A 24,363-nucleotide genomic window follows, 5' to 3' on the forward strand; every position below is an offset into this window, starting at 1 on the left:
TTAGCAGTCGACAGCAAGTGGCAAAATGTGTTTTTAAATGTATTAATTGTACATAATAAATAATTATATTATCAAATTAATTCCATTATTAACTTTTTATTGCTGACAATGGATAAATAAGTCAAGTATCCCTTTAAAAAAATGTCAGCTCTTGTTTTGGTTCTCAAGATGGAGTTGGGATTTGGTTGTTGTTCAATGTATGAGTGGACTTATTCTATTAGGATAGAAGGCTGCCAGTCCCAATTATTGAAAAATCAATAACTATCGCCTTTATTACTTTAGCAGTAACCCGTTCCACTGCAAGTTAAAAATGTCTCAGAGATGTCGAGACGTGTGTGCACGATATATTAACTTGGTAGACCATGTAAGTACTGTGGCTCATAAGTGGCTGACATAACATTTGGACCCAACCAACCAACCAGTTGTTGTGTGAATAGCTGTTTATCTATCTGTGCACTGTGATTGCCACTTGCCTGAAACTGTAATGAGGACAAGCGGTAGGCTATAAAAAGAAATGGATGGATTTTTTTATTTTTTTTGGGTCATTTGTCAATGTCTGCCCTGTGTAACAGCAACGAAAGAACAGGCAGATGTGATGTGAACACAGACAGGCTGAAGGAAATCTCATTTACACTTCTGGGATATGACATTTAAACTTTAATGTTGTGGAATGGTAGCGACTGTGTGTAAGGAATATTAAAAACAAAAGCAACAGAACACGAGCATATGAATATATGGCCTCTTCTGGTGATATTTTGCTGCTGTGTAATGATTGTGCATATTTATAAAGTGGTGGGAAGACCAAGAAAGAGGAAGTTTACAGCTCTGTCTTTGTTTTCAGGATGTTACGCGGGCTCTAAATTTAGTCTCATGGAGATATAACAATCTGTGTCACATCCTTTGAAGATAAGTGACTGTCGTTGTCACTCGCTGTCGCTGCAAATATTCTTCACAATTAACAGTGCCTCAATTACATTGTCCCAAATAATTGTGCATGTATGACAATTTCATCGAAGGCAAATATGCATCATTTTGAATGTGGGAGAAAGTCAGAGTAGTCATAGAAAACTGGCACCGGCTTGGGAAGAACATCCAAGTGTGGCTGGTATTAATACCTTAAAACAGCAATTCTTAAAATAATTGTGAATTTTTCAATGGATTGATCATTTTTCAATTCATTGGATAAGAGAGTTTTCAAGGTGATATCAAAGAGGAGCTCAGAAAAGGGTCAGATTATATCACAGTTGTATTTTCATGTAAACATGTCTGTTGTTTCTTTTACGTAATACAGTATAATTTTAGACATTGTGTAGCTTCCCAAACTCATTACATTAAGGTGTAAAATAGTGCAAACAAGCACAGCTAACATTGTTGATATTATAAACATTTAATATACTTTTGACTTTTATACATTTAATATACTTTTGACCTTATGAGCCTTGTCATGGCTGACATCAGCCGTAACCGGTTTTCGACAGTGTGCTTGTGTAGCTGACCCATTATTTTATCTCTACATACGTATTAATTGTAATGTTGATTTGTTGTTCCTAACTTGTTGCTCTCCACTCGAACACAGTTCCAGTTTGTACATATCAGCATTTATTCTGACTTTTTCCGGATGTTTTTAATCATTAGTTTAGCGATTAGCTTTAGCTTCTCCATCTTCTCATGTTCTTTCTCCATGCTCGATGTTCTTGCATGCTTTAGCTACTCCTCGCCCGCCTTGACTGGTAGCGCTACTTGTGGAAGTTTATCTTATTTGCCGGCACGGAGGCAAGGTCTGGTTACCTAAAGCTGCTGGTGCAGAGCAAGTTAGCTTCGCGCCGAGGAGGATGAGATGATTACAATAAACCAAAACAGCATATATGGTAGTTAATCATTGGTGCACAATGTAGAATCCTAAAGTTTCTTTTTCTTTTATTTTTACAACGGCGCGTCGGGAGATGAGAGGAATTTTGGACAATACAGATACACTATGTAGGCCGGCGGCTTTTAAAGCAAAGTTATTACATAATTTAGCACTCAGTGTGCGACTCTGCCAGAGATTTCCATACGCTTCCTCAATCCACCCACCTACGTTCTACTGATTTAAAAAAAAAAAGACTGCAAAATGGAGCTGTGATAAAAAGGATTAGAACGAGAGAGGTCACACATTTTCAACACGTGACCATCTAGAGAGACATGAGAGTCTGCAGTGGTTCCAGACTTAAAAGTGAGAACAATTTTAGTTCACTGCAGATGTGACAGACATTTTCTTTCACTGTTGCTTTATAAACAAAGCCATGTCCCAGTCATCTGCACATTTTCAGTGTTGCCAAAAAGATGAAGAAAAGAAAAACATAAATCTGACTTTTCCTTGTTGTGGGTGAACCAACGAAATGGCAAAAAAAATGTCAGCCTAACGTTGCTGAGTCACACGGGGATAACTTTTTGTAGGTGTGAAGAAAAAGGGCCCACGTTTGCCTCTCTTATCTCAGAGCACAAATGTTCACCAGGCGTTTGATTTTGTTTTTCTGCAAAAACATCATGTGCAAGCAGCCCTGTGAACCTGCTGTTCTCTTGTTGGACTCTCAAATCGAAGGTTCTGGGTATGAATCTCGAGGTTACATGTACTAACCCGTGCTTGTGTGGGTTTTCTCCAAAAACATGCACGTTAAGATCATTGAAGATTCAAATATGTCCCTGTGTGAATATGAATAGCTGTTTGTCTATTTGTGCAATTGATTGGCGACTGGTCCTGACATGTACAGTGAGTCTCTTTTATGTCTGTGCCTGTTTGCATTATGGGGAATAAAAGGGAAGCACACGAGTGTTCTCCTTCCATTAGTCTGCACTTGACTAGCATTAGCCCTCTTGTACTTAGGACATTCTAACTAATGCATGTTGATGCGTGGTCCACTTAGTTATTCGGTCCCGTCCTTTGAAAAACAGTCCTACTTCTACTTTATTAGCCCAGGAAAGGTCAAATGAGGTTGTTCCACATGCCTTACATACAAAAGACAGCATTAACTAGACCTAGGCCCACTTAAATGTATGTATCATGTTTAAGTAGCGCCATCGGTAATAATTTCATAAAAGAGGAATGATGGCTCACCGTGTCATTGGGTTCATGTGGTTGACAAGAGTGACTGGACTAATACATACAGTGGGTTCAGGGATTGCTGCCATGACAGACAGCAACCATCTTACTATCTGCACCAGTTGTGCCATGGTATGAGGAGGCTTTTAGAAATTTATTAAAGATAATGATAATAATAATAATAATAATATACAGATATAATAATAATAATAATAATAACATATAATTGGAGCACAGAATCTCTCTGTCTGCGCCTGGAAAGATCCGCCAAAATTGCATTACAACACCTGAGCCACAACTTAGACCTGGATTCACCTGGTCTAAAGTGTAGTCTACTTTCTGTCACCAAGTTGTCAGGTGCATCGAGGGATGGAATATAAAACTGTCTGCCAGATGGTAGGCACTAAAACAACCACAACTGTTTTCTAAAGATTGAACTCAGGAGCAGCAGATACAATGAAAACAGCAGAGGCCTCAGAATCGAACCCTGTGGAACACCATACGTTCTGTTATACATGTGAATTCACTTGTTTTTGTTTTGGGGGGGGTTTCATCACAACAGTCGCAAGTCGAAAACTGAGCACACCAAATTCCCTGCAGCACAACTCGGCCAAGTAAGTCGGGTGTGTGTCTTGACGACCGCATAACCCAAATGTCCGAGATCTGGTTTTAATATAATATTTTAATTTGTTTGTTTGTTTGTTTGGTCAGGGGGTCTGGGACCCAGTTCACAAAACTGCACCTTTTAGAGTGGTCTTTTATTGTGGGCAGGCACACAGGTAATCATGGTGTCTAATCAGCATCTTGATATGGCACACCTGCGAGGTGAGATGGAATATCTCGGCAAAGGAGAGGTGCTCACTATCACATATTTAGACGGGTTTGTGAAGAATATTTGAGAGAAATTGTGATATTGTGTATGTGGAAGAAGTTTTTAGATCTTTGAGTTCATCTCATGAAAAAAAAATGGGAGCAAAAACAAAAGTGTTGCATTTAGATTTGTGTTGAGTATACAAATGTTAAATGGGTAGATTAACATATAGCATATATTTTAAATTCATGGTATTCCATAATATGAAAATGTGCTTATTTGGAGATAAAGGCCTCACGACAAGTAAAGATGTAATGGGCTCTTGGTCCTCTGCTCTGCAGTGGAGTACATCATTTCATTTCCCGCAGCTGCCTATGAAGAGATACAGACTTAATACCACTGAAAGAAATGTTTTGAGTTTTGACTTGAAAGCATTTTGCTTTTGTCGCAGGGCGCACGGGATGTATTGACACGTTTGCCTTGACACATATAAAAAAGAAAAGTGAGACTCTTGCAGGTTTTTCCCACTTCAAACATTTTCTCTTCTCTCTTTTTCACCCACCCAACGGCTCTTGTGGTGGATTCTGAGGTTGCCATGGAGACAGAGTCACCCACGTGGCTCGTCATAAGAAGCCTCTTGTCCCTGACAACACAGCTGTTTGCTCTGTCCTTCACATTGTATACATTTGATCTTGTCAACGTGCAGAACAGAGGCCGCCCGGAAGTAATCCCTTTAATGTATGTAACGCCACTTTTCAAGTTCAGTCAATCTTGTAAAACTCTTGATTAGGTCATTGGACCAAATATGGACATTTCCACCACTACCGCCGCCGCTGCTGCTGATGCTGAGTTAGTCAGAGAATTCTCGCCCGTGTCAGCGCATGACATGACGCAAGTGCTGGATATATACAGTATACAAACACCCACGATTTGAAGTGTGCAAGAGAGAGGAAATTGCAGCGCCCACTCTCACTCGTTGGCTCCACCTTCAAGTCACCTCTTTGTGTTTCAGGGCAGAAAGTCTAAATTATTTCCGAATGCTTATGTAGCCGTACCTCACATCAATGAACAGGTGAGATGTTTTCAGACTCTTGCTTCCATTATATTTGCTGATTTGTGCCATGCAGGCAAACACTGTGAGTTTTACAGATACGAACGTAAATATGAACAATATGAACACCATATCAGGTTAAGATCAGGATGAAATAGAGTGAAGCTTACAACTTTTTTCGTTTCTTTTACATAAGTGCAAAGAAAATGATAAATATGAGACAAAAGTTCAGAATTCCAGCTTTTATTTCAAACATATTTTATTGGAAACCACACACTTTTCAAGTGAGAAAGTATGGGGTATATGCCACGGAAGAGGCGGGACGTGATTTTGCAGTTTATTTCCGGTCCGGGTTGCGAACGCGCAACCGAGGGGCACAAAGTCGGAAGTACAAGTATTTTTGACGCAACACACACGTCGCAAACCGAACCGGAAACAAAACTGATGTGCAAAAAACAGTCCCGCCTCTTCCGTGGCATATACCCCATTGGAACAAACAATATGAAATTAACTTAAAGTGAATAACATTTAATATTTGGTGACCATATAGCCCTTTCTTGCATCAAGCATGTGAACCATTGACTTCACCATAATGTTGATTCTTCATTTGAAATGCTTTCTGTTCTTGTTTGTCTATGGGGCTTTCTCCATTCAGTCAGGATACTGTATGGATGTAAAATGCATGCTCTATTCAATAGAGCATGCATTTTACATCCAACACTGCACCTTAACCCAATAGAGTCTATAGGTCGCTTGCACATCGTAATGCATCATGGGAGTTTTTTCTTCGGGCGCCATCTTGGGTGTCCGCCGGTTCACAAGGTATCATTGTGTTTACATGCACAGCTGGGTTTACCTGATGTGGTTTTTCTAATCATTTTATAACAGGCAAATATGGCAGAGCGTATAAGAATAAAAAGTAACTGCACAGCCTCCCCGTGGCTTAATTAAATTTAATGCTACCCTTTCACTAGTTACATGTTACTTAATCAACTTATTCTAAATGGTTAAGGTTAACCACTCTCAGAGGACGTATTTTTAGTTTCAGTTTCCAGTACAATAAAACGTGTTCATGGTAACTACTGAGCATACTGACAGCTTTTCTTATGATCTCACGGTTAAGGAGGCTGTCACAACACCCAATTTCTGTCTGGTGCCGGATGGCAACAATTCCCATCACTTGTCACGACAACACCAATATTATTACCAGGTATGTATGGCTTTACTTTTTGTAGTTTCTTATTTAATTCTATGTTTCATATTTTCATTACAATGTTTGTAATATTTTCAGATTCAGGCACAGATGAGTTTAACTGGACGGACTTCTGCGACTTTGTGGTGTGGACAAAGTGTGATTGAGCGAGTCCACCCAGATCGCTCGTTTTGGCCAGCTGGAAAAGCCAGAGTTTTTTTTCCCCAAAATCCCCTCCTTACCTGAACTGCTCGGGAGAGCATTTACTAGATCAGCAGTGGACTTCCAGTGTTCCTGCTCAGCCGCTGTCACCTACCACTTGCTCATGTACTTCAAAGATGCGGAATAAAGTAGTTTTTTGTGCTGCAGCAGATTGTAAAATCAAATGATATCACTTGAAGTGTGCCAATCTAGACTGCCAAAAGGACAGTGGTTTTGTGACAAGTGTGAAACAAGGATTATTGGGAAAACTGAAACACAGTACTGGTACTTGTCTTACATTAAACAAATTTAAAAGAGAGCAACTTTTTCCTCTGTACATAGTATAATGAAAGTCATTGCGTACCCCATCAACATTACATCATACCGTCATCAGGATGGTAGGCACCTGTGCTAAAATAAATACATTAATTAACAGTTCAATTTTATCCCTGAAATTACTACATCTAATCATTATTCACTTCATTTTTTGTGCTTTTAGAAATAATAGAGATTTATGCCATTACTTTAAGAGGGACCATATTGCACATTGAGTCAAATCCTGTCATTTGTTCTATGTATAGCTTTGTAAACAAACCCAACAATAGAATTTGTATAAACGCTGCCTTTATTAGCGCCAAACAAACAGTCGCATGTTGTCCTCCTCCAATGCTTTGATGCTCGCCTTCGTTTCCATCATGTCATTGGCAATCAAGTCGGTGTGGCATGAGATCCCTAAAGAAATAATAATAATAAAAAAAAAAAAAGATCACAAAAAAATACGGTACCAGTAAAAGGTTTAATATAGTACAGTAGTATTGTTTTTTTGTCAGTGTAAAAGAAATGTACACATTTTGTTGCATTTTTTAATGTATGAACATTGCTACAGGCAAATACTTATTTCTATAAACACTTCCAAATGTCTCTAAAATATAAGGTGCGTGTACACACACAAACAAACACATACATTCACTCATGCATACAATATATCATGTAATGAATTCTGAGTGGCATACCAGAGTCAATGATGTCAGCAGTACTTGAGGGTACAGGTAACTGGAGCCAACTGGCTGCATAACTGCAACAAACTCTCTGCCACTTCGAGTCGTCTTTTCTTTGCTTGTCTCTCCTGTGCACGTTCATATCTTGGCACCGACTGGGCTGAGACATAGATGTAACTTGGGACCCAACTTTAATGTTGGAGCCCAGTCGGGATGATTGGACAGAAAAACGGGCGCAGGGCGACCTGTTAAAATAAACAAATAAAATATGGAAAGACTGGTTATTTTGCCGCAGTAGGGTGGCCGTGAATAAGTTCTTTAGCATGATGTGTAGGCTACCGGGGGTCTGTTTTCTTGCATCACCCACTTCTGTCTCTTTTTTCCAAGTTTACATTTTGCCACCAAAAAACATGTTATCGGCATTAAGAGCCCAAGACTAATCAATCCAATTTCAGCAGTAAACACTTTGCACTGGCACTACTTGGGTGAAAATGTTCGATGTTAGCTTTCGGCTAACGTCCGCTAGCCAGCTTGTACTACCGAACTTGCTTGCTCATGAATCCAAAACATAAGCAACTTGCCCATATATGGGCGGTCGAAACGTTATTAATCCTCATGCATTAAATGAAGGTAAACAAGCTTACCGCTCACAAAGTGATCGCTGCACACACGAGCCCAAAGTAACGACTTCCCTCCGGAGTCCGCACTCCTCTGTCTCCAGGCCCTGGTTCCTAATTATTTTCGGAATTCGGAAAAAAGACCGACCATTTTCCCCCTTGGCTTCGTTCGAACAGCCAACGATGCAGCAACAATGTACCATTTTAAACGCAGACAACAAACGTGATAGATACGTGTCCGAATCATTACGTAAATGGAGGCCACCCAGCATGGCGACTACGACAAATCCGAGGCGGAAGTGACGACATGTGCAAGCGACCTATTGGGTTAAGGTGCAGTGTTGGACATGGCCAGTCTAAGACCTTCCACTTTTTCCTGATTTGTTGTGTTGCCAGCCTGTTTTGGTGTCATTGTCTTGCAACGATGAAGCTTCTCCCTCGGCCCCTTTGCTTTAGAGCTTGTTTTTTTTATAGTTTTTTTTTTTTTTTTTTTTGACTGATGGTGATACATACATTTAAGTGGTCATAGGTATAGATAATGCTGTCTTTTTTTTATATAATCATAAAATTTATATATGAATACATTTATTTGTTTAATAATTATATATATATATATATATATATATATATATATATATATATATATATATATATATATATATATATATATATATATATATATATATATATATATATATATATATATATATATATATATAATAAGTAAGCAAACAAAAATACTAGAATCTCCAATTCGATGCATCCCCAACCACCCCTTATGCCTTGAGTAGATAAACGCCCCCGACCACTATTTGAAGAAGTGCAGCATTGACTCATGCAATGATGTCTCTTAATAGCTCGTTACAAAAAGAGCAAGAGACTCATCAGTGTAAACATTTATGTTGTCTGTAGGATTGCCTTCAATTGCTCCACAGCTGCCCATTGTATTCATTACAATAACGCCATAAATTTGTCTCCTTTTTTTTTAAACCCTTGAATGTGTACATCAATGTGTTTACATTCGTATTTGCAAGATAAACCTCAAAAGGCTTCCCCTAAACAAAGCCTTGCTGTGCAGCTGCTGACCCCGTTAAGAAACCCAGTGTAGAAGTCAGTAGAGCATTTGTCAGCACACCCGATTATACATGATTGTCCACGTTAAACATGAACACAACAAACAGAGGGATGTCTCAGTAATGTTGCAGCTGGTCTGAAGGGTGGAAGGGGGGAGGCGTTTGCGGCGCTCTTTCTGCTTCAGCTGAGTCATGAACAGCTTCAAAAGCTGTCACACAGCGCCACCAAGTGGCAAGACCCTGCACCATTCTTGAGCCATCAATATGTGGGCCATTCAATAGCTGGAGTACATTCTGTACCCAGCCATTACATTTCAAATAATCCATACACAAAATACAAAATCAAGCACTTCTTGCCCTGGTTGTAGTAAACGTGCTTCCTAATTGTTCTTTAAAATACAACATAGCTCCATTGATATACATTTACTTCCTATAAAGCTGACGTCCATTTTCTTTTTGAACAAACATTTGAGAGTGGACTATTACTATATTGGCTGGCGACCAGTCCAGGGTGTTTGCCACTTATCTCGCCCAACGCCAGCTCCAAGAGACTCCCTCCTCTCCCATGACCCAGATGATGATGTGCACAATAGTAATTGAATGAGTGGATGGAGATCTAATGTTGGCTGTAATGATTTCGGGGTAATTTGGATGCCAATGTGTTTGCTGGCGGTGCTCGCAGCATAACACAGGCGTGGGAAGTTGGCTGGCTTACAAAAGAGTGGAGGTGCATTTGAACCAGTGTTAATGACCTGTTGCGATAGCGTCACAAAGAATCGTCACCCGCCTCTGCCCGACGGACGTCACGGCAAGCGTGTTGTTTTTGGTACAAAGCTTCTGTATTTTTTCCAAACCTGATTTTCAATGCACAGTACAAGCAAAGTGGTGCAATTTGAGGCTGTGCATAATCATATATTTCTCAGGAAATAAGTTTTACATTTTTAAGATTCAAGTCATAATGCCATGATAACAACATCTGCCTCACACTTCTGAGGTTGTGGGTTTAAATTCTGGCTCCGGTCTTCTTCTGGGGAGTTTGCATGTTTGCATTTGCGTGGGTTTTCTCGCGGTGTCCTCCCGCATTGCCCTGCAATTGGCTGGCGACGCGTGTACCCCACCTCTCAACCAAAGTCAACTGGAATTGGCTCCAGCACAACATAAAGCTGTATATTTTCCAGGAAAAAAAAAAAAAGTCTATATTTTTAAGATTTTAAAAATTGACAACATCCAGGTCAAGATCATTTGGGACTTCCAGATCCAGACTGACAAATTGGGGATAGCCAACATAGCCAAGGCCCACTGACATAGTGGTGGTGGGTAAACATCAGAAGACCGCCACAGCGATAGATGGAGGAATCTCGAATATTAGTAATATCCGAGGAAAGGAACACGAAAAGCTGGAGAAATACCATGGACTGAAGGAAAAACTAGAGAAAATGAATGGAGAAAGTCATCATACCACCCAAATTGAGTTAGCAAATAACATAACTTTTGCTAGCAACGTGCTAATAATGCATTACAGTATAGCATTAAAACCCAACATACTTACAAAAATTGCATCTTAATGGGCATTTGAAAGTATTGACAGAGTTGCAATTTTTTGAGCATCTCCCGGGAGAATACTAGAGTGCATTGAGCTGAATGCAGACAGTACCAGTGTTAATTTTGACAATACATTTTTATTTAGTTTTAGTTATAGTCTTTTGAGTAAACTATAAGTTTTAGTCATCTGATTGTATTTTAGTTTTAATCCTATTTTATCCATCCATTTATTCCTCACAAGGGTCGCTGGGGTGCTGGAGCCTATCCCAGCTGGCTTTGGGCAGTAGGCGGGGTACATCCTGAACTGGTTGCCAGCCAATCGCAGGGCACACAGAGACGAGCAACCATCCACGCTCACAAGCACAACTAGTGACAAATCAGAGCGCCCAATTAACCTGCCATGCATGTCCTTGGAATGTGGGAGGAGACCAGAGTACCCGGAGAAGACCCACGCAGGCATGGGGAGAACATGTAAACTCCACCCAGGAAGGCCGGAGCTTGGACTCGATCTTGCGTCCTCAGTACTGGGAGGCGAAACGTACAACTTTATTCTCATAATATAAACACATTTGTCCCTCCTTGAGAATAGACACATTTGTTATTGTAATATTACATATTGAATCTTTAATATTCTGTTATATGAGTGGCAACAAGTTGACCCATTGATGGGCTGTGTCAACCAGAGTTCTGATGTGAACTGCTGGCCCCTTTCAGAGGTGAGGTCAGCTGGCGTGCCGAAGCAGGCGACCCAGGATGTGATGAATGCCTGCCTGGGCCACCTCATCTGAGGCTGTACATGACAACGGAACCACTTCCAGCTGGTGGATGTCGACCATGATGAGAAGGTGAGTGAGTGAACCTGCAGGATGGAAGCAGGGGTACCACCAGGTCCAAGTTGACAGGGTTAAAACGACTCTCTGGCACTGGAAACAGTGCCAACTGGGCCCGATATGGCAATGTATCGTGGTGCGCTAGCATCCCATGCCCTGATCTCTCCTGAGGCCTGGCCAGGCAAACTTGTGCTCCACCAGTTTAGTAGAAGCATTCTCATCCAGGTGGGAAAGGCTGTGGATGTGTGATTAACCAAAAGTTACACATTCACCAGGCAGTTGTACCTTTTAAGAGAGGGATTAGAGTATGCCGTTACTTGCATCCAAGTGTTGATTAAAGGCTTGTTACTTGCTATGAAAACAATCATGTGTGTTCGTCTCCTCGTCTCATTTGCCGCATCTTCACAAAAGGACCATGCATTTTATTCGTTTTCGACGTAATGTAAAATAGGATTTTTGAAACGTCTCTTGCACACGATCTCATTACAGTGTCTTTACTGTTAATGCTCGACGTGTGTTGGCATTTGACAATTCCAGCTGATACCTTTCCACGGACCTGGCAACAGATCGTCTCCTGGTATGGAAAGATTACCTTGTAGCGAGCAGTGACGGGAGTCGGAGGCAGAGTGTTGAAGTCCGGAGCCAAAGACCGGCGATTTATTGACATCAGCTTCTCAGCGTTTAACAGCAACAACAACTCACTCTGCATGAGGCTCACAGACCTACCAACATTTTGTTCTTTTATCCTTTCATCCTTTCATCCTCCCACCAGGAAGTCCCCCTTCGTCCCAACATTCCGTGGGTGAATTATGTTCCAATCACTACAACCTGAGATTTCGCAATGGTGGGAATTAAAAACGTGTTTCACGACAAGACTTGTTAGTTCATTTAAAAATAGACATATTGTAATGTAAATCTACGACGTTTCAAAGGATTCCCGTTAATCTGCGGTTGGTTTTGAACGGCGTCACGACCTAGGCGGCCGGCGCGCTCTCTGATTGGCCGAGAGCCGTCATCCGGGTACTGCGCTACGACTGGCTCATGAGCTAAGGTACCAATATGGCGGAGGTAAGAGGGAAAACAGGGGAGAAGCGATCGCTCTTAAATCGATATTTTTATCATTTCATGTCGCGTTTTCGGACTTTTTTGATAGCGATTGGAGAGATGGTGTTTTTTACCGGCCATGTAGCGTGACGGGCGTCAAAATAATGTTTCTTATCTGACCGGAGATGTGTCCGAATGTCTGGAGTGATCCTTCACTACAAGGCCGCTGCGCCTTCGCTCTCAGCTGCTTCGGTGTAGCGGCGGTGTAAATTGATACGTAAATTTGAACGTTTGCTTGGAGAAAAAAATATTCTACGCGTTTTTGGGGCGTGAGCGAAAAAAAAAAAAAGGCGACACCTTGAGTCGTTAATTCGCCACCGCGTTGTCGTCACCGGTAATTCAAAAGCCGTCAAATGTTAACACCGCGCCAAACGAAATGTACATGTTTACATGCATCGACGTTTTTAAGGTTTATCATCAGTGCTCTGATGTTAGCTCGCTGGCTAACTAGCGTCGCTTGCAAATGTCACTTTCGTCTCTCAAAACGTCCGTGCTATTATATTGTTTTAAAGTTCCCGTGTCTCGCGGTTGCCATTTATTGACGAATTTTGTGACAGAATTTCTCGATATGTCGTATACGCGGCTCCTGTCGTCGTAGCCCCCCTCCTGTCGTTCAGGTAACGGTAACTGCTGCCTTTTCCTCGCTCATTTCCGACTACATGTTTTTAACTAATTATACGTTTTGCTCTATCATTGTTATTAGAAATATGTTGTGTAATATTCAAGTGTAATTTATGTTGTGCTCTTCCTCTCCCCAGGCTTCCATTGGGAGTTCAAGTCCAGGTAAGTGTCATTTACGAAAATGGTGGAGTGATGTTGTTGGTGTCCTACAAATGAGTTAGGGTACCACTCGGTGGAAAGTCCTAATAAAACTGGTATATTTTCAAGAAAAAATGAATGTGGTTGAAGTTTTAATATTATGAATTGTGTATATTTCAGGAAAAAAAAAAAGTTTTGTTATATATCAAGTAATTAAAGTCAATTTATTTTCAATTTTCTTTGTGTATATGAATGTATGTTAGATATGTACATTTGAGAGAAGTTCAATATTTGCAGAAAAAAAATAGTAATTATGAGAAACTTACAGTAGAGCCCGCAATTCATGGGGGCCGTGTCCGACAATGAAGAGTGAAAATCCGCAAATGATTGACGCCCCCCAAAAAAAATCAACAAATACCTAAATCTGGAAACACTATGCCACAAATATGTTAACTGTATATTTGAAATGAAGTTGTAATATTCCAAGAATAATCAAACACTTTTTGCGAAGTTAAAGTTGTAATATTACAAGACTGCAATTAAAAAAAAAAAAAAAAAAAAAAAATCTTTAAAGAAGAAAACAAAAATAAGTCGTTTTTGAGAGAGTTGTTTTACGATCAAAATTCCAATACGATGCAAGTAGGGACAGTAGTATTCGTATGAGAATGAAGTAGAATATTTTCTTGTTATGCACACCTGATGCATCTTTGCCTGCTCTGAACCCCTCTGCTCTGCTCCCATTTAAAACTTTGGCCTCATCAAAAAGTCATCTCTTAGTCCGTTTTCAAACTTTTGCAAAAATGCGAACCGTTCATATGTTAACAAATCGCAATATTACAGAAAGAACTAAAGCAGATCCATAGGTTTTAACTTTGTGCCCCTCTGTCAGGTACTGTTGTGAAAAAAAAAAGCAAATGCTATGTTAACAGTTTTTATGCTAACATTTAGCAAGATCACAGCCTCAAAGGAGAAAATGCTCTGGCAAACAGATGAGTTCGATTCAGTTACAAACTGACAGAAAGAGATACATCTTGTAAAATATTGATGCCAGCTAAGAAATGCATAATAAGTTAGCATTGTGGTCAATGGTCGAGGTGGTTGACTTTCCCCCATTACAAGTGAAATAAAAAGTAGAAAGGTACCAAATGTTAGGCAGCAGGACTGAATCATGTTGCTAGGGTGATGAGTTGATCAGAGATTTTTTTTGTTGTTTTTTTTTTTTGCGTTTTTCTCATGAATCACCTTGTAGATTCCATCCCCCTGCTTTATTCAAAAGGTGAATTTTGAATTGAAATCAGCGATTTGGGAGTTTTTATTTTCTCCCTCTTTCAATCAATGATGGAAACCAAGCTATAGATCATTCTCAATTTTGTTCAATGGGAGTTTATTAGTACTTTCGTGATTATGTCGCCATGGTAACAAAAAAAAAGGTATACAGATGTGGGTATAGCTGTCCCATCAAAAGTCGTGCATTTTTTTTTTTAGAACAAAGTTGCATGTTTTCAAGAAATGAAAAATTTCAATGTAGCCCGCTGCCCGAATAAATCTATTCAATGTTCTTTTTTGTGTGTGTGGGTGTAATTCAAATGTATTCTTTTTGTCTTTATCTTTCTAACACAGTTGGCTCTTTGTCGTCAGAAGATCATGATTTTGACCCGACTGCAGAGATGCTAGTTCATGAGTACGACGATGAGAGGACCCTCGAGGAGGAAGAATCTCTGGACGGGGGAGGCAATTTCAGCTCTGAGATTGCAGATCTGGAGAAGGTAAACTTTATAACTCAAGAACATGTCTGTGAATTATTTATATTTTCCTTGTTTTGGAGGCTGTGTCTGTGCACCTCTCCAATATTACTAGATGTGTATCTTGATTGCGTGTGGGTACCTTTTTTATTTTATTTTATTTTTTTATTTTTATTATTTTTTTTATTTTTTTGAAGGGGCGGGCCGTTGGTCAGTACTACTGAGCATGTTACATAGTGCTGTCACTATGGAATATTTTTGGAATCGATTAATCTATCGTTTATTCAAACAACTAATCGGATTCATTTTAACTTTGCATTAATATGTATTACAAAAGATTTTTTTCCCCTCCTGATTATGTTTTATTAACCAGTGATTGGTGTTTATTTCGTAGTTCGATTGATGTTGTACTACATTACCGGTTCGGTCATTGTTTTCCAAAGTAAAAACAGATGTTTGCAAATGTCTTATTTTGATTAAACATGGAACATAATCAGGGCGGCACGGTGGGGTGGTTGTTGCCATAATTTTGCTTATGCTCCAATATTTTGTAGCAAATATTTGGCTTAACTGGTAGTATACGTACATGAAAGAGACTATTAAAATATCCGTGCATCCTCTTGTCCAGGAGGGTAATATGCCGCTGGAGGAGCTGCTGGCCATCTATCGCTACGAGGCCTCGGCCGGTTCCAGTATAGACAGCTCATCTGGCGACCTCACAGACGAGCTGCCCGACATGACTTTAGACAAGGTGAGCGTCACCCACCTCGCCCGATGAGCGGCGTCTTATTTCCAAGAAGATCGTTGGTCAGCCTGACTCATTTCTTCCTAGGAGGAAATTGCGAAAGACTTGTTGTCTGGCGACTACGAGGAGGAGACCCAGTCGTCGGCAGATGACCTCACCCCTTCGGTCACCTCCCACGAGGCCACCGATTTCTTCCCCAGGACACTTCGATGTAAGAAACTGACACCACTCATCTTTAATTTGATGTTAATTATTAGTTATTTGAAGAAGCATTTCAGTTTTGTTTATTATTGATATGGTTCTAATTAGAAAATGTTTTTTGTATTAATTGTTTAATAAATAAAATAATTCAATAATACATGTATTATTATATCTAATTAGGTTTGTCTTCATTTTGAAGTAATTTTTAATGTTCATAATATGGATATTTTTGTACTAAACTAGGAAGTAAATTTAATGTTTCATTGTTTCCCGAACTGTGAGCCAGACAGGCTAATCACGACTCCCTGATGGTAAAATGATTTTAAAATTCCACTCTGGAGGTTTCACTGTTTACAATGTAGCTCTCTAGTCGAATACAAATAAGTCCAAACGAGGTTTTTCAGATGCAATGTAACTCAAAAAATTTGGAGTCGCATGTTTTTTTCGCTTGACACTTTATTGAAACTTGATCTTGAAAATGCAACAACGGGATGAATGTTTGTATCTCTTCAGCTAATGCAGTCTCTGACGGAGATAAAGATTCTGAGTGTGACGATGATGGTCCAAGTCCAGAAGACTCCAGAAAGGTACAGATTACATTTTGAAACACAGAAAATGAAGTACCTCAAGCATATTAATTCAACGTTTAATTTGTGTAATTGTATAACAAGGAAATCATGGTGGGTGCTGAGTACCAAGCGGAGGTTCCTTTCACCATCTGCCACTACACAGAAGACGAAAAACGTAAGGACTACTCTCTCTTGCCCCCCCCCCCCCCCCCCCCCCGACCCTGCTTTAAAATGTTGCTGTTGACTTAACGCTCCCTACGTTTTGCTTTGCAGCATACGACGATGAAGATGAGCTCATTTGGAGCCCGGGCACCCTCGCAGAGAACAAGGTCAGGAACTTCCTGACCGACGTGGTGTCACGGACGACGGACGAGAAGGTGACGCACGACAAGCTGCACGTTCGAGACAACGAACAGGTCAGTCTTCTTTTATTCTTCATCTCTTTCGCACAAGTTTGACACCGTGGCAGTTGACCTTGATAGAAAAAATATAAATGCTGTATTTGGTTAGTAAAAAAAACAAAACAAAAACACAGCAACAATTTAATCTATGACGTGTATACAGTTTGTTACAATAACAGCTTGTACCTGTATGAATAATTAACTATGCAAGAAGTTTATTGCAGAAACAGGAGGCATTTTTGTTACAAAATAACATGGATAAACACGACATTGTGGAGTAGTCATGTCTCAAGTCGACTGGAACGCCAATTATTGTGAAAGCACTTGATGTTAGATCATCTTTAATACAGTGCAGCAACTTTTACAGCCGCCATACTTAAAATTCATCAGTGAAATTGTATGATTTGGTGCCATTGTGTGTGTGGGGGGGTGTGCGTGTGTGCGCTTTTTTTTTTTTTTACATCAATTTCAACACTCACACTTTCGACCTATTTAAAGGGACACCATGTAGACTTTTTTTTTGTTTTTTCAATGTTAGTTCATTTAAAAAAAACCAGTATAAATTTAAATAATATGAAAAAAAAATGTTAAAGCACATCAATGTACATTTTCTTTTAATATATTTAGTAATCGTTACACATAGGTGACATAGGTCACACCGTGGCTGACATGTTTTGCCGCCATCTTTCTGTTACTGATACCCAAAGGAGACAAACTTAGTGAACGTAGTAATTGGTGGTGGGCTTGCAAAGTTTGGCCTCCTTGAAGGGCACTGTATGTAATGCACGTGATTCAAAATGCACACACTTTGAACTTAGTTGCATTCTTCACTAGATGGCAAAAATCTCTACACACTGTCCCTTTAACTTTTTTAATTATTATTATTTTTAAACCTCTCTACTCTCCTCATGCAGGCTTTGCTTGAGCTCGTCAAGTGTAACTACAACACCCACGAGGCGCTCGAGCAATACTGTAGCCACCTAAAATCCTCGAAAGGTAAGCTTTTCTATTGGCTGCTGCTAGATGATATCACTTCTGTCCTTCATTCCGAAAATGGATATTTTTGCTATGATTATAGTTTGTTAGTTTTGTAAACATAAAATTCATTCATACATTTCAGTTAGTTTAAAAAAAAAAAAAAAGAAGGATTTTTGTTTTTATTTTGTTAACAAAATTTTTTTTTTTATTTTAGATTTAGTTTTTTTTCGTTAGTTTTAAAATAACCTTGGTCAAGAATGAATAAGAATACCAACAAAGGCCCCTTCTATCTGTTTTATTGAAATTGATGCTTGCAGAAAAATCTCCTCCGTGGTCCGAAGAGGAGTGCAAGAACTTTGAACATGGTCTGCAGATGTACGACAAAAACTTTCACCTCATCCAGAAACACAAAGTGAGTCTTGCCGTGGTGATGTGAGGAACAGCAGAACAAGATTATTTGGTGCTTGACTCGTTCTTGATTGCTTTCCAAAAAAAAAAAAAAATTCCCATCTTAGGTGACAACCCGAATGGTAGCAGAATGCGTAGCCTTTTACTACATGTGGAAGAAGTCGGAGCGCTTCGACTTCTTTGTGCAGCAGAATCGCTTCGGGAAGAAAAAGTACAGCAGCTATCCCGGCGTCACGTAAGTTGACATCCCGCCCAAGTTGTGCACCAACACAAAAGATTGTTAACACTCAAATGAAACGTTTGGCGGCCAGAGACCTCATGGACAGGCTGGTGGACGAAGCGGAGGGTTTGGCGGTGGACAGCTCGTCGTCCGTGTGCTCGGGAGGCGGCGGACGGATGGAAAGCACATCGGATCAGCAGCTCAGCCTGCTCAACTCCATCACCGCCAGTGACCTCACAGGTCGGTATTCCGTATACACCGCATGTTGACATTTGATTCGGGTCCACATGTTTGACGTGCGTTTGCCGTCGTCAGCCCTGAGCAACAGAGTGGCGACGGTGTGCAGCTCGGCCGAGGCGACGTGCTTGGACTCGTACAGCTTCCCGCCGCTGGACGGCCTCCACCGCGCCTCCTTCACCCACGACGAGCCGCTGGGCTTCCCGTCGGGCGGCGCCGACGCCGCCGACTGCCTCAACATGCTGGACGCCGGCTTCTACCACTCGGACCTGGGCCAGCTGAGCGGCGTGTGCGTGGCCAAGGACTGCGAGCGGCCCTCCAAGAGACTCAAGATGGCGTTGCCGGACTCCTTCATGCATGGCGACGTGTCGGTGGGCAACCTGGCCGTGGACTTCGAAGCGCGCCGGACCGCGCCGCACCACCACCGGATAACCGGCGCCAAAATGGCCATGTCGGTCACGGACTTCGGCGAGCCCAACGGCTTTTTGGGCGGCCACGCGCGCCACCACGCGCAGCACGCCGCCGCACTTCAGTCCGACTGAGCTTCCTCGTCCTCTTCCTGCGTTCTTCCTGTTTTTGATTTTTTGTTTTTTGCTGTGTACATAAAAGACTGACCTCACATGATTATATATATCGCTATATATATATGTACAGAAATATACTTTTGTTTTCATTTTTGTGTACTATGACATCAGTGATGTCTCATATAGAACTAAAAATCTTGATTTCTCAAGAGTTTATAATAGCCATTTTATGTTTGTCGCCATGGTAACGTCCATGTACGGTGTGGTCAACAGCGCCCTGCCATTCTTCTTCTCTGCTGCCAAAATCATGGAAGGTGCTTATTTAAAGTGGTACTTGTATTATTTTTATTTTTGTTTAAATCAGTGTTTGGTTTACAGGTACATTGCAGTTGCATGTTGCTAGCTTTCGAGTTTATTTTGATTTGTGTGTACCCATTGTGACTAGTGGCACTACGTCACGGGTGGCGAGTCATGACAAATCACCTCATTACATGTGCAATTGGCCCTGCATTTTATTATTTTATAGTTTTCAACAACAAAAATAGAAAATTCTGGAAAATTGTGACGACCAAATGTTTAAGGGAAAAGTTAGAATTTAAAAATTTCACAGATTTCCTATCTAAAGAAACCAAGACTTCAACTTAAGTGCTTATGAAGCCTGTGCACTACGGATCTTAAAATGGCAAAAAAAAAGAAAAAAAAAAAGCATTTAGTTGTACAACGACCACACTAAAGTTACACTTGTGTTGTAATTTGTCTAACTTGGTCAAAATGTGATGTCATTTATATTCAACAGTCAGCAATTGGTCATTTGAACGTTCTGATTGGCTAACTGGGGCACTTGCTCAAATCCAGTTGTCATGTGTTCATCACAAGTATTAGCAATGTTGGCAAAAAGTTGGCTGCCATGCGTAAAATCCGCTTGTTGTTCCTTGTTTTTGTCCATTTTCATAATTGTTGGCCACGAGGCAATTTGTCACCATTTTGATACCCCGCACTCTTCGTGGTTAAAATATATGTTAACGTAAAAAGACTTCTGATGTCATGTCTGACTTGTCTAGCAATTAATTGGCCGGTTTATTGTCATGGAACAAAATACAACTGATTGGACTTGAACTGCCTTGCTCATTTACAATAATTCTGTTTTTTAGTAGGCGGTTAAACATTCTAATCGGTTCTGAATGGATGATGAACTAAAATTGCATTCTAACTGTATTTTGGACCTTTTTTTTTTTTTTTTTTAAATTCGATTTTGACCAGAACACAGTCGCCCAGGTAGCCCTTACGTTTAGCAATGTTAGCATTAAAAAATATATATAATAATAATTGTTTAAACAGCATGTTTTTGTTTTTTGGAAGTTGTTCCCCAAGAATTTCAGTATTAACCCCGCACTGCTTTGTGTATGTGTTGCGCGCGTCTGTTGAATGTTGGCCGTGGAGCAGAAAGTGTTTTGTTTTTGTTTGTTTTTTTGGGAGCGTACCATGTTTTAGCAGGGGGGTCTTCACGTATCTATGCATTGTGCGACGCGAACGGTTCATTTCAGGGGCTGTACATGTGCACCCACTCGCGCAAGGAGCAACTCATTTACCCTTCCCATGGCTTCATTGATGTAAATACGAACTAGCAAGTAGCCTTTAAAAAGTCTAATGACCTGACCTCTAATTGTCCATTTGTGTGCATACAAAGCTTATTATTATTCTGTTTGTTTCTAAATGGCCATATGTTGTAGATATGTACAGAATTTTGGATATTTTGCATTATTGACTTGGGATTGTTCGCCTTTTTCTCATTCTCCAACGTGGAACGCAATTCTTGAAAATTTTGGAACCACCTAAACTGAATTGGTCCGTCCCTGGGTCAAACTTGCTATTGTGAAAAACCATTCACTTTTTTTCTTTTTCTTTTTTTTTTTTTCTTTTTTCTTACCGGCTGTCTTTACGAATGTGGCATCATAAGAAAAGAAAAAGGGGGGGAAAACATGCTGACTTGAGCTGAAGTTGTACAATTTTGTGTGGCTTTTATTTTCTTTTTACACACAAAACGTTGGACTCCAAATTAATTAACTTTTAGGGCTTTGACCTTCATAGATTCCCCTGTTGTGTTTCTTCCCCCAAAAATGAAATGATGATGTTCTGACAGACTTTCCCACGCATGCTGACTCCCCAGACCGAAAAATGTGTCAATTTTTCTGGTCGTTAGCATTAATATCAAAGAAAAAAAAAACTTAAAAAACAAAAGTCTCGTTAGTATAAAGGGATGGCTGCTGCTCTTTGAGGAGATGACGTTTTGTGCTTTTGTTGTTTCTTGTATTTTTATTTTTATTTTTTTAATGCAGTAGGTGGTGGTAGCGGTGCAGTGCTATTTATTATTTCAACCTGTGGTTTGTACAAACACTTGTCAGAATGTAAAAGGCCATTTTAGAAGTGGTATGTTTTTTTCCACCACTCTGTGAACTCTGGAAAAATGTGATATTTTATTGATGTGCGAGTGTGTATGTGTGCGCGCGCAAGCCAGCACGAAGCAAATTTAATTTTATATTTTTGTTTTTTGTCATTTTACAGAAAAAAAAGCAACAAAAAAATAGATAACCCTTTGTGCATAAAAACCCCTCCAGAAAAAAAAAAGTATATTCAGAATTCTAGACAATCAAAAAGGCATCACTATGAGAAATGTTCCACAACAGAAGTTATCTTTATTGTTTATAAGAATTGTAAATACGCATTCTGTTTGTTTGTTTGCTCTCTTGCTCATTTTGTTAATCATTCTTTTGTATTTTCTGTTGTACTTTAATACCTTGTGTACAGATCCAGAAATAAAGGCTCTGGAAAAAGGTTCAAAAGTGACCGTTAATAGTTTGTTCCTCTTATATCAAAAGTATGCATGTATTTTTATTAAAAATGAATCAACATTTAAAATACTATTATCTTACGTAATTATAAAACAAAGTTGATGTAGCATTGAAATATGTCTACATAATAGTTAAAGCCCCATTCTGCTAGTTTCACTCTGGAAAAGGCACTTTTTAAATACAGAATTTAAACAAACAAACTACTTCTCAATTTACAGGTCAGGTACAAAAACGCTAAAAAACTATTGTCGTTAAAAAAAAAAAAAAAAAAAACGCCTTACTATACATGGTCGTTTAAAAAAAAAAAAAAAAATGCCTTACTATACATGGTCGTTTAAAAAAAACGCCTTACTGGTTGTTTTTAAAATAAAAACAAAAACGCCTTACTACACGTGGTCGTTTAAAAAACCCCAAAACGCCTTACTATACATGGTTGTTTGTAAAATAAAAAAAAACGCCTTACTCTACATGGTCGTTTAAAAAAAAACGCCTTACTATACATGGTTGTTTTTAAAATAAAAACAAAAACGCCTTACCATACATGGTCGTTTAAAAAAAAAAAAGCCTTACTCTACATGGTCGTTTAAAAAAAAACGCCTTACTATACATGGTTGTTTTTAAAATAAAAACAAAAACGCCTTACTATACATGGTCGTTTGAAAAAAAAAAAAAAAAAAGCCTTACAACGTCGTTTAAAAAAAACGCCTTACTATACATGGTTGTTTAAAAAAATGCCTTACTATACATGGTTGTTTTAAAAAAAAAAAAAAAAACGCCTTACTATACATGGTTGTTTAAAAAAAATGCCTTACTATACATGATCGTAAAAAAAACAAAAAACGCCTTACTATACATGGTCGTTTAAAAAAAAAAAAAACCTTACTATACATCGTCATTTAAAAAAACGCCTTACTATACATGGTTGTTTTTAAAATAAAAACAAAAACGCCTTACTATTCATGGTCGTTTAAAAAAAAATGCCTTACTATACATGATCGTAAAAAAAACAAAAAACGCCTTACTATACATGGTCGTTTAAAAAAAAAAAAAAACCTTACTATACATCGTCATTTAAAAAAAACGCCTTACTATACATGGTTGTTTTTAAAATAAAAACAAAAACGCCTTACTATTCATGGTCGTTTAAAAAAAAATGCCTTACTATACATGGTTGTTTTTAAAATAAAAACAAAAACGCCATACTATACATGGTCGTTTACAAAAAAAAAATGCCTAACTATACATGATCGTTTAAAAAAAAAAAAATGCCTTACTATACATGGTCGTTTAAAAAAAAAAAAATGCCTTACTATACATGGCTGTTTTTAAAATAAAAACAAAAACGCCTTACTATTCATGGTCGTTTAAAAAAAAAAAAACGCCTTACTATACATGGTCGTTTAAAAAAAAAAATGCCTTACTATACATGGCTGTTTTTAAAATAAAAACAAAAACGCCTTACTATTCATGGTCGTTTAAAAAAAAAAAAAACGCCTTACTATACATGGTCGTTTTAAAACAATGCCTTACTATACGTGGTTGTTTTTAAATTAAAAACAAAAACGCCTTACTATTCATGGTCGTTTAAAAAAAACGCCTTACTATACATGGTTGTTTTTCAAATAAAAACTAAAACGCTTTACTATTCATTGTCGTTTAAAAAAAAAAAAAACGCCTTACTATACATGGTCGTTTAAAAAAAAAAAAAATGCCTTACTATACATGGTCGTTTAAAAAAAACGCCTTACTGGTTGTTTTTAAAATAAAAACAAAAACGCCTTACTATACATGGTCGTTTAAAAAAAAAAAATGCCTTACTATACATGGTCGTTAAAAAAAACCAAAAAAAAAACGCCTTAATATTCATGGTCGTTAAAAAAAAAACAAAAAAAAACTGCCTTACTATTCATGGTTGTTTTAAAAAAATGCCTTACTATACATGGTTGTTTTTAAAATAAAAACAAAAACGCCTTACTATTCATGGTCGTTTAAAAAAAACGCCTTACTATACATGGTTGTTTTTAAAATAAAAACAAAAATGCTTTACTATTCATTGTCGTTTAAAAAAAAAAAAACGCCTTACTATACATGGTCGTTTAAAAAAAAAAAATGCCTTACTATACATGGTCGTTTAAAAAAAACGCCTTACTGGTTGTTTTTAAAATAAAAACAAAAACGCCTTACTATACATGGTCGTTTAAAAAAAAAAAAGCCTTACTATACATGGTCGTT

The 24,363-nt window shown here is 38.9% G+C and overlaps 2 protein-coding genes and 1 long non-coding RNA gene across 9 annotated transcripts; 2 read left to right on the forward strand and 1 right to left on the reverse strand.

Annotated features, from left to right (window-relative positions):
• Positions 1–4,557: 4,557 nt before the first annotated feature.
• LOC144019230 (uncharacterized) lies at positions 4,558–6,998 on the forward strand. Its single transcript, XR_013283609.1, has 3 exons — positions 4,558–4,962; positions 6,065–6,151; positions 6,233–6,998. It is a non-coding gene; the product is annotated as an uncharacterized LOC144019230 (long non-coding RNA).
• LOC144019229 (uncharacterized) lies at positions 6,942–8,350 on the reverse strand. Its single transcript, XM_077522161.1, has 3 exons — positions 7,977–8,350; positions 7,348–7,577; positions 6,942–7,066 (listed from the first exon to the last, which is right to left on the reverse strand). Exons 1-3 carry the CDS (start codon positions 8,219–8,221, stop codon positions 6,963–6,965), a joined length of 579 nt encoding a protein of 192 aa, XP_077378287.1. The 5' UTR covers positions 8,222–8,350; the 3' UTR covers positions 6,942–6,962.
• A 2,461-nt stretch (positions 8,351–10,811) lies between these two features.
• Positions 10,812–22,126, forward strand: mier3b (mesoderm induction early response 1, family member 3 b). Of its 7 annotated transcripts, none has more exons than XM_077522159.1 (13): positions 10,812–11,409; positions 13,257–13,281; positions 14,899–15,023; positions 15,628–15,750; positions 15,832–15,955; positions 16,459–16,532; positions 16,617–16,689; positions 16,788–16,930; positions 17,830–17,911; positions 18,211–18,305; positions 18,409–18,536; positions 18,613–18,761; positions 18,837–22,126. In XM_077522159.1, exons 3-13 carry the CDS (start codon positions 14,925–14,927, stop codon positions 19,298–19,300), a joined length of 1,554 nt encoding a protein of 517 aa, XP_077378285.1. In that variant the 5' UTR covers positions 10,812–11,409; positions 13,257–13,281; positions 14,899–14,924; the 3' UTR covers positions 19,301–22,126. The 7 variants fall into 7 exon arrangements, with proteins under 7 accessions (XP_077378285.1, XP_077378283.1, XP_077378280.1 ...); XM_077522157.1 differs by having other exon boundaries at positions 10,814–11,409; positions 14,878–15,023; XM_077522154.1 differs by lacking the exon at positions 10,812–11,409 and adding an exon at positions 12,310–12,462 and having other exon boundaries at positions 14,878–15,023.
• The last annotated feature ends 2,237 nt before the right edge of the window (positions 22,127–24,363 follow it).

The sequence above is a fragment of the Festucalex cinctus genome, chromosome 5 (genome assembly GCF_051991245.1).
Source record: "Festucalex cinctus isolate MCC-2025b chromosome 5, RoL_Fcin_1.0, whole genome shotgun sequence".
NCBI classification, from domain to species: domain Eukaryota; kingdom Metazoa; phylum Chordata; class Actinopteri; order Syngnathiformes; family Syngnathidae; genus Festucalex; species Festucalex cinctus.

Bases quoted from the DNA above. Each gene is read 5' to 3' on its own strand.
- LOC144019229 (XM_077522161.1), bottom strand. From the start codon at position 8,221: ATGCTGGGTGGCCTCCATTTACGTAATGATTCGGACACGTATCTATCA. The intron at 7,578-7,976 runs GTAAGCTTGTTT...TTATTTTAACAG, and splicing joins CAGCGATCACTTTGTGAGCG to GTCGCCCTGCGCCCGTTTTT. The intron at 7,067-7,347 runs GTATGCCACTCA...TTATTTCTTTAG, and splicing joins TGCTGACATCATTGACTCTG to GGATCTCATGCCACACCGAC.
- mier3b (XM_077522153.1), top strand. From the start codon at position 13,233: ATGTTGTGCTCTTCCTCTCCCCAGGCTTCCATTGGGAGTTCAAGTCCA. The intron at 16,533-16,616 runs GTACAGATTACA...TTGTATAACAAG, and splicing joins GTCCAGAAGACTCCAGAAAG to GAAATCATGGTGGGTGCTGA. The intron at 16,931-17,829 runs GTCAGTCTTCTT...CTCCTCATGCAG, and splicing joins ACGTTCGAGACAACGAACAG to GCTTTGCTTGAGCTCGTCAA.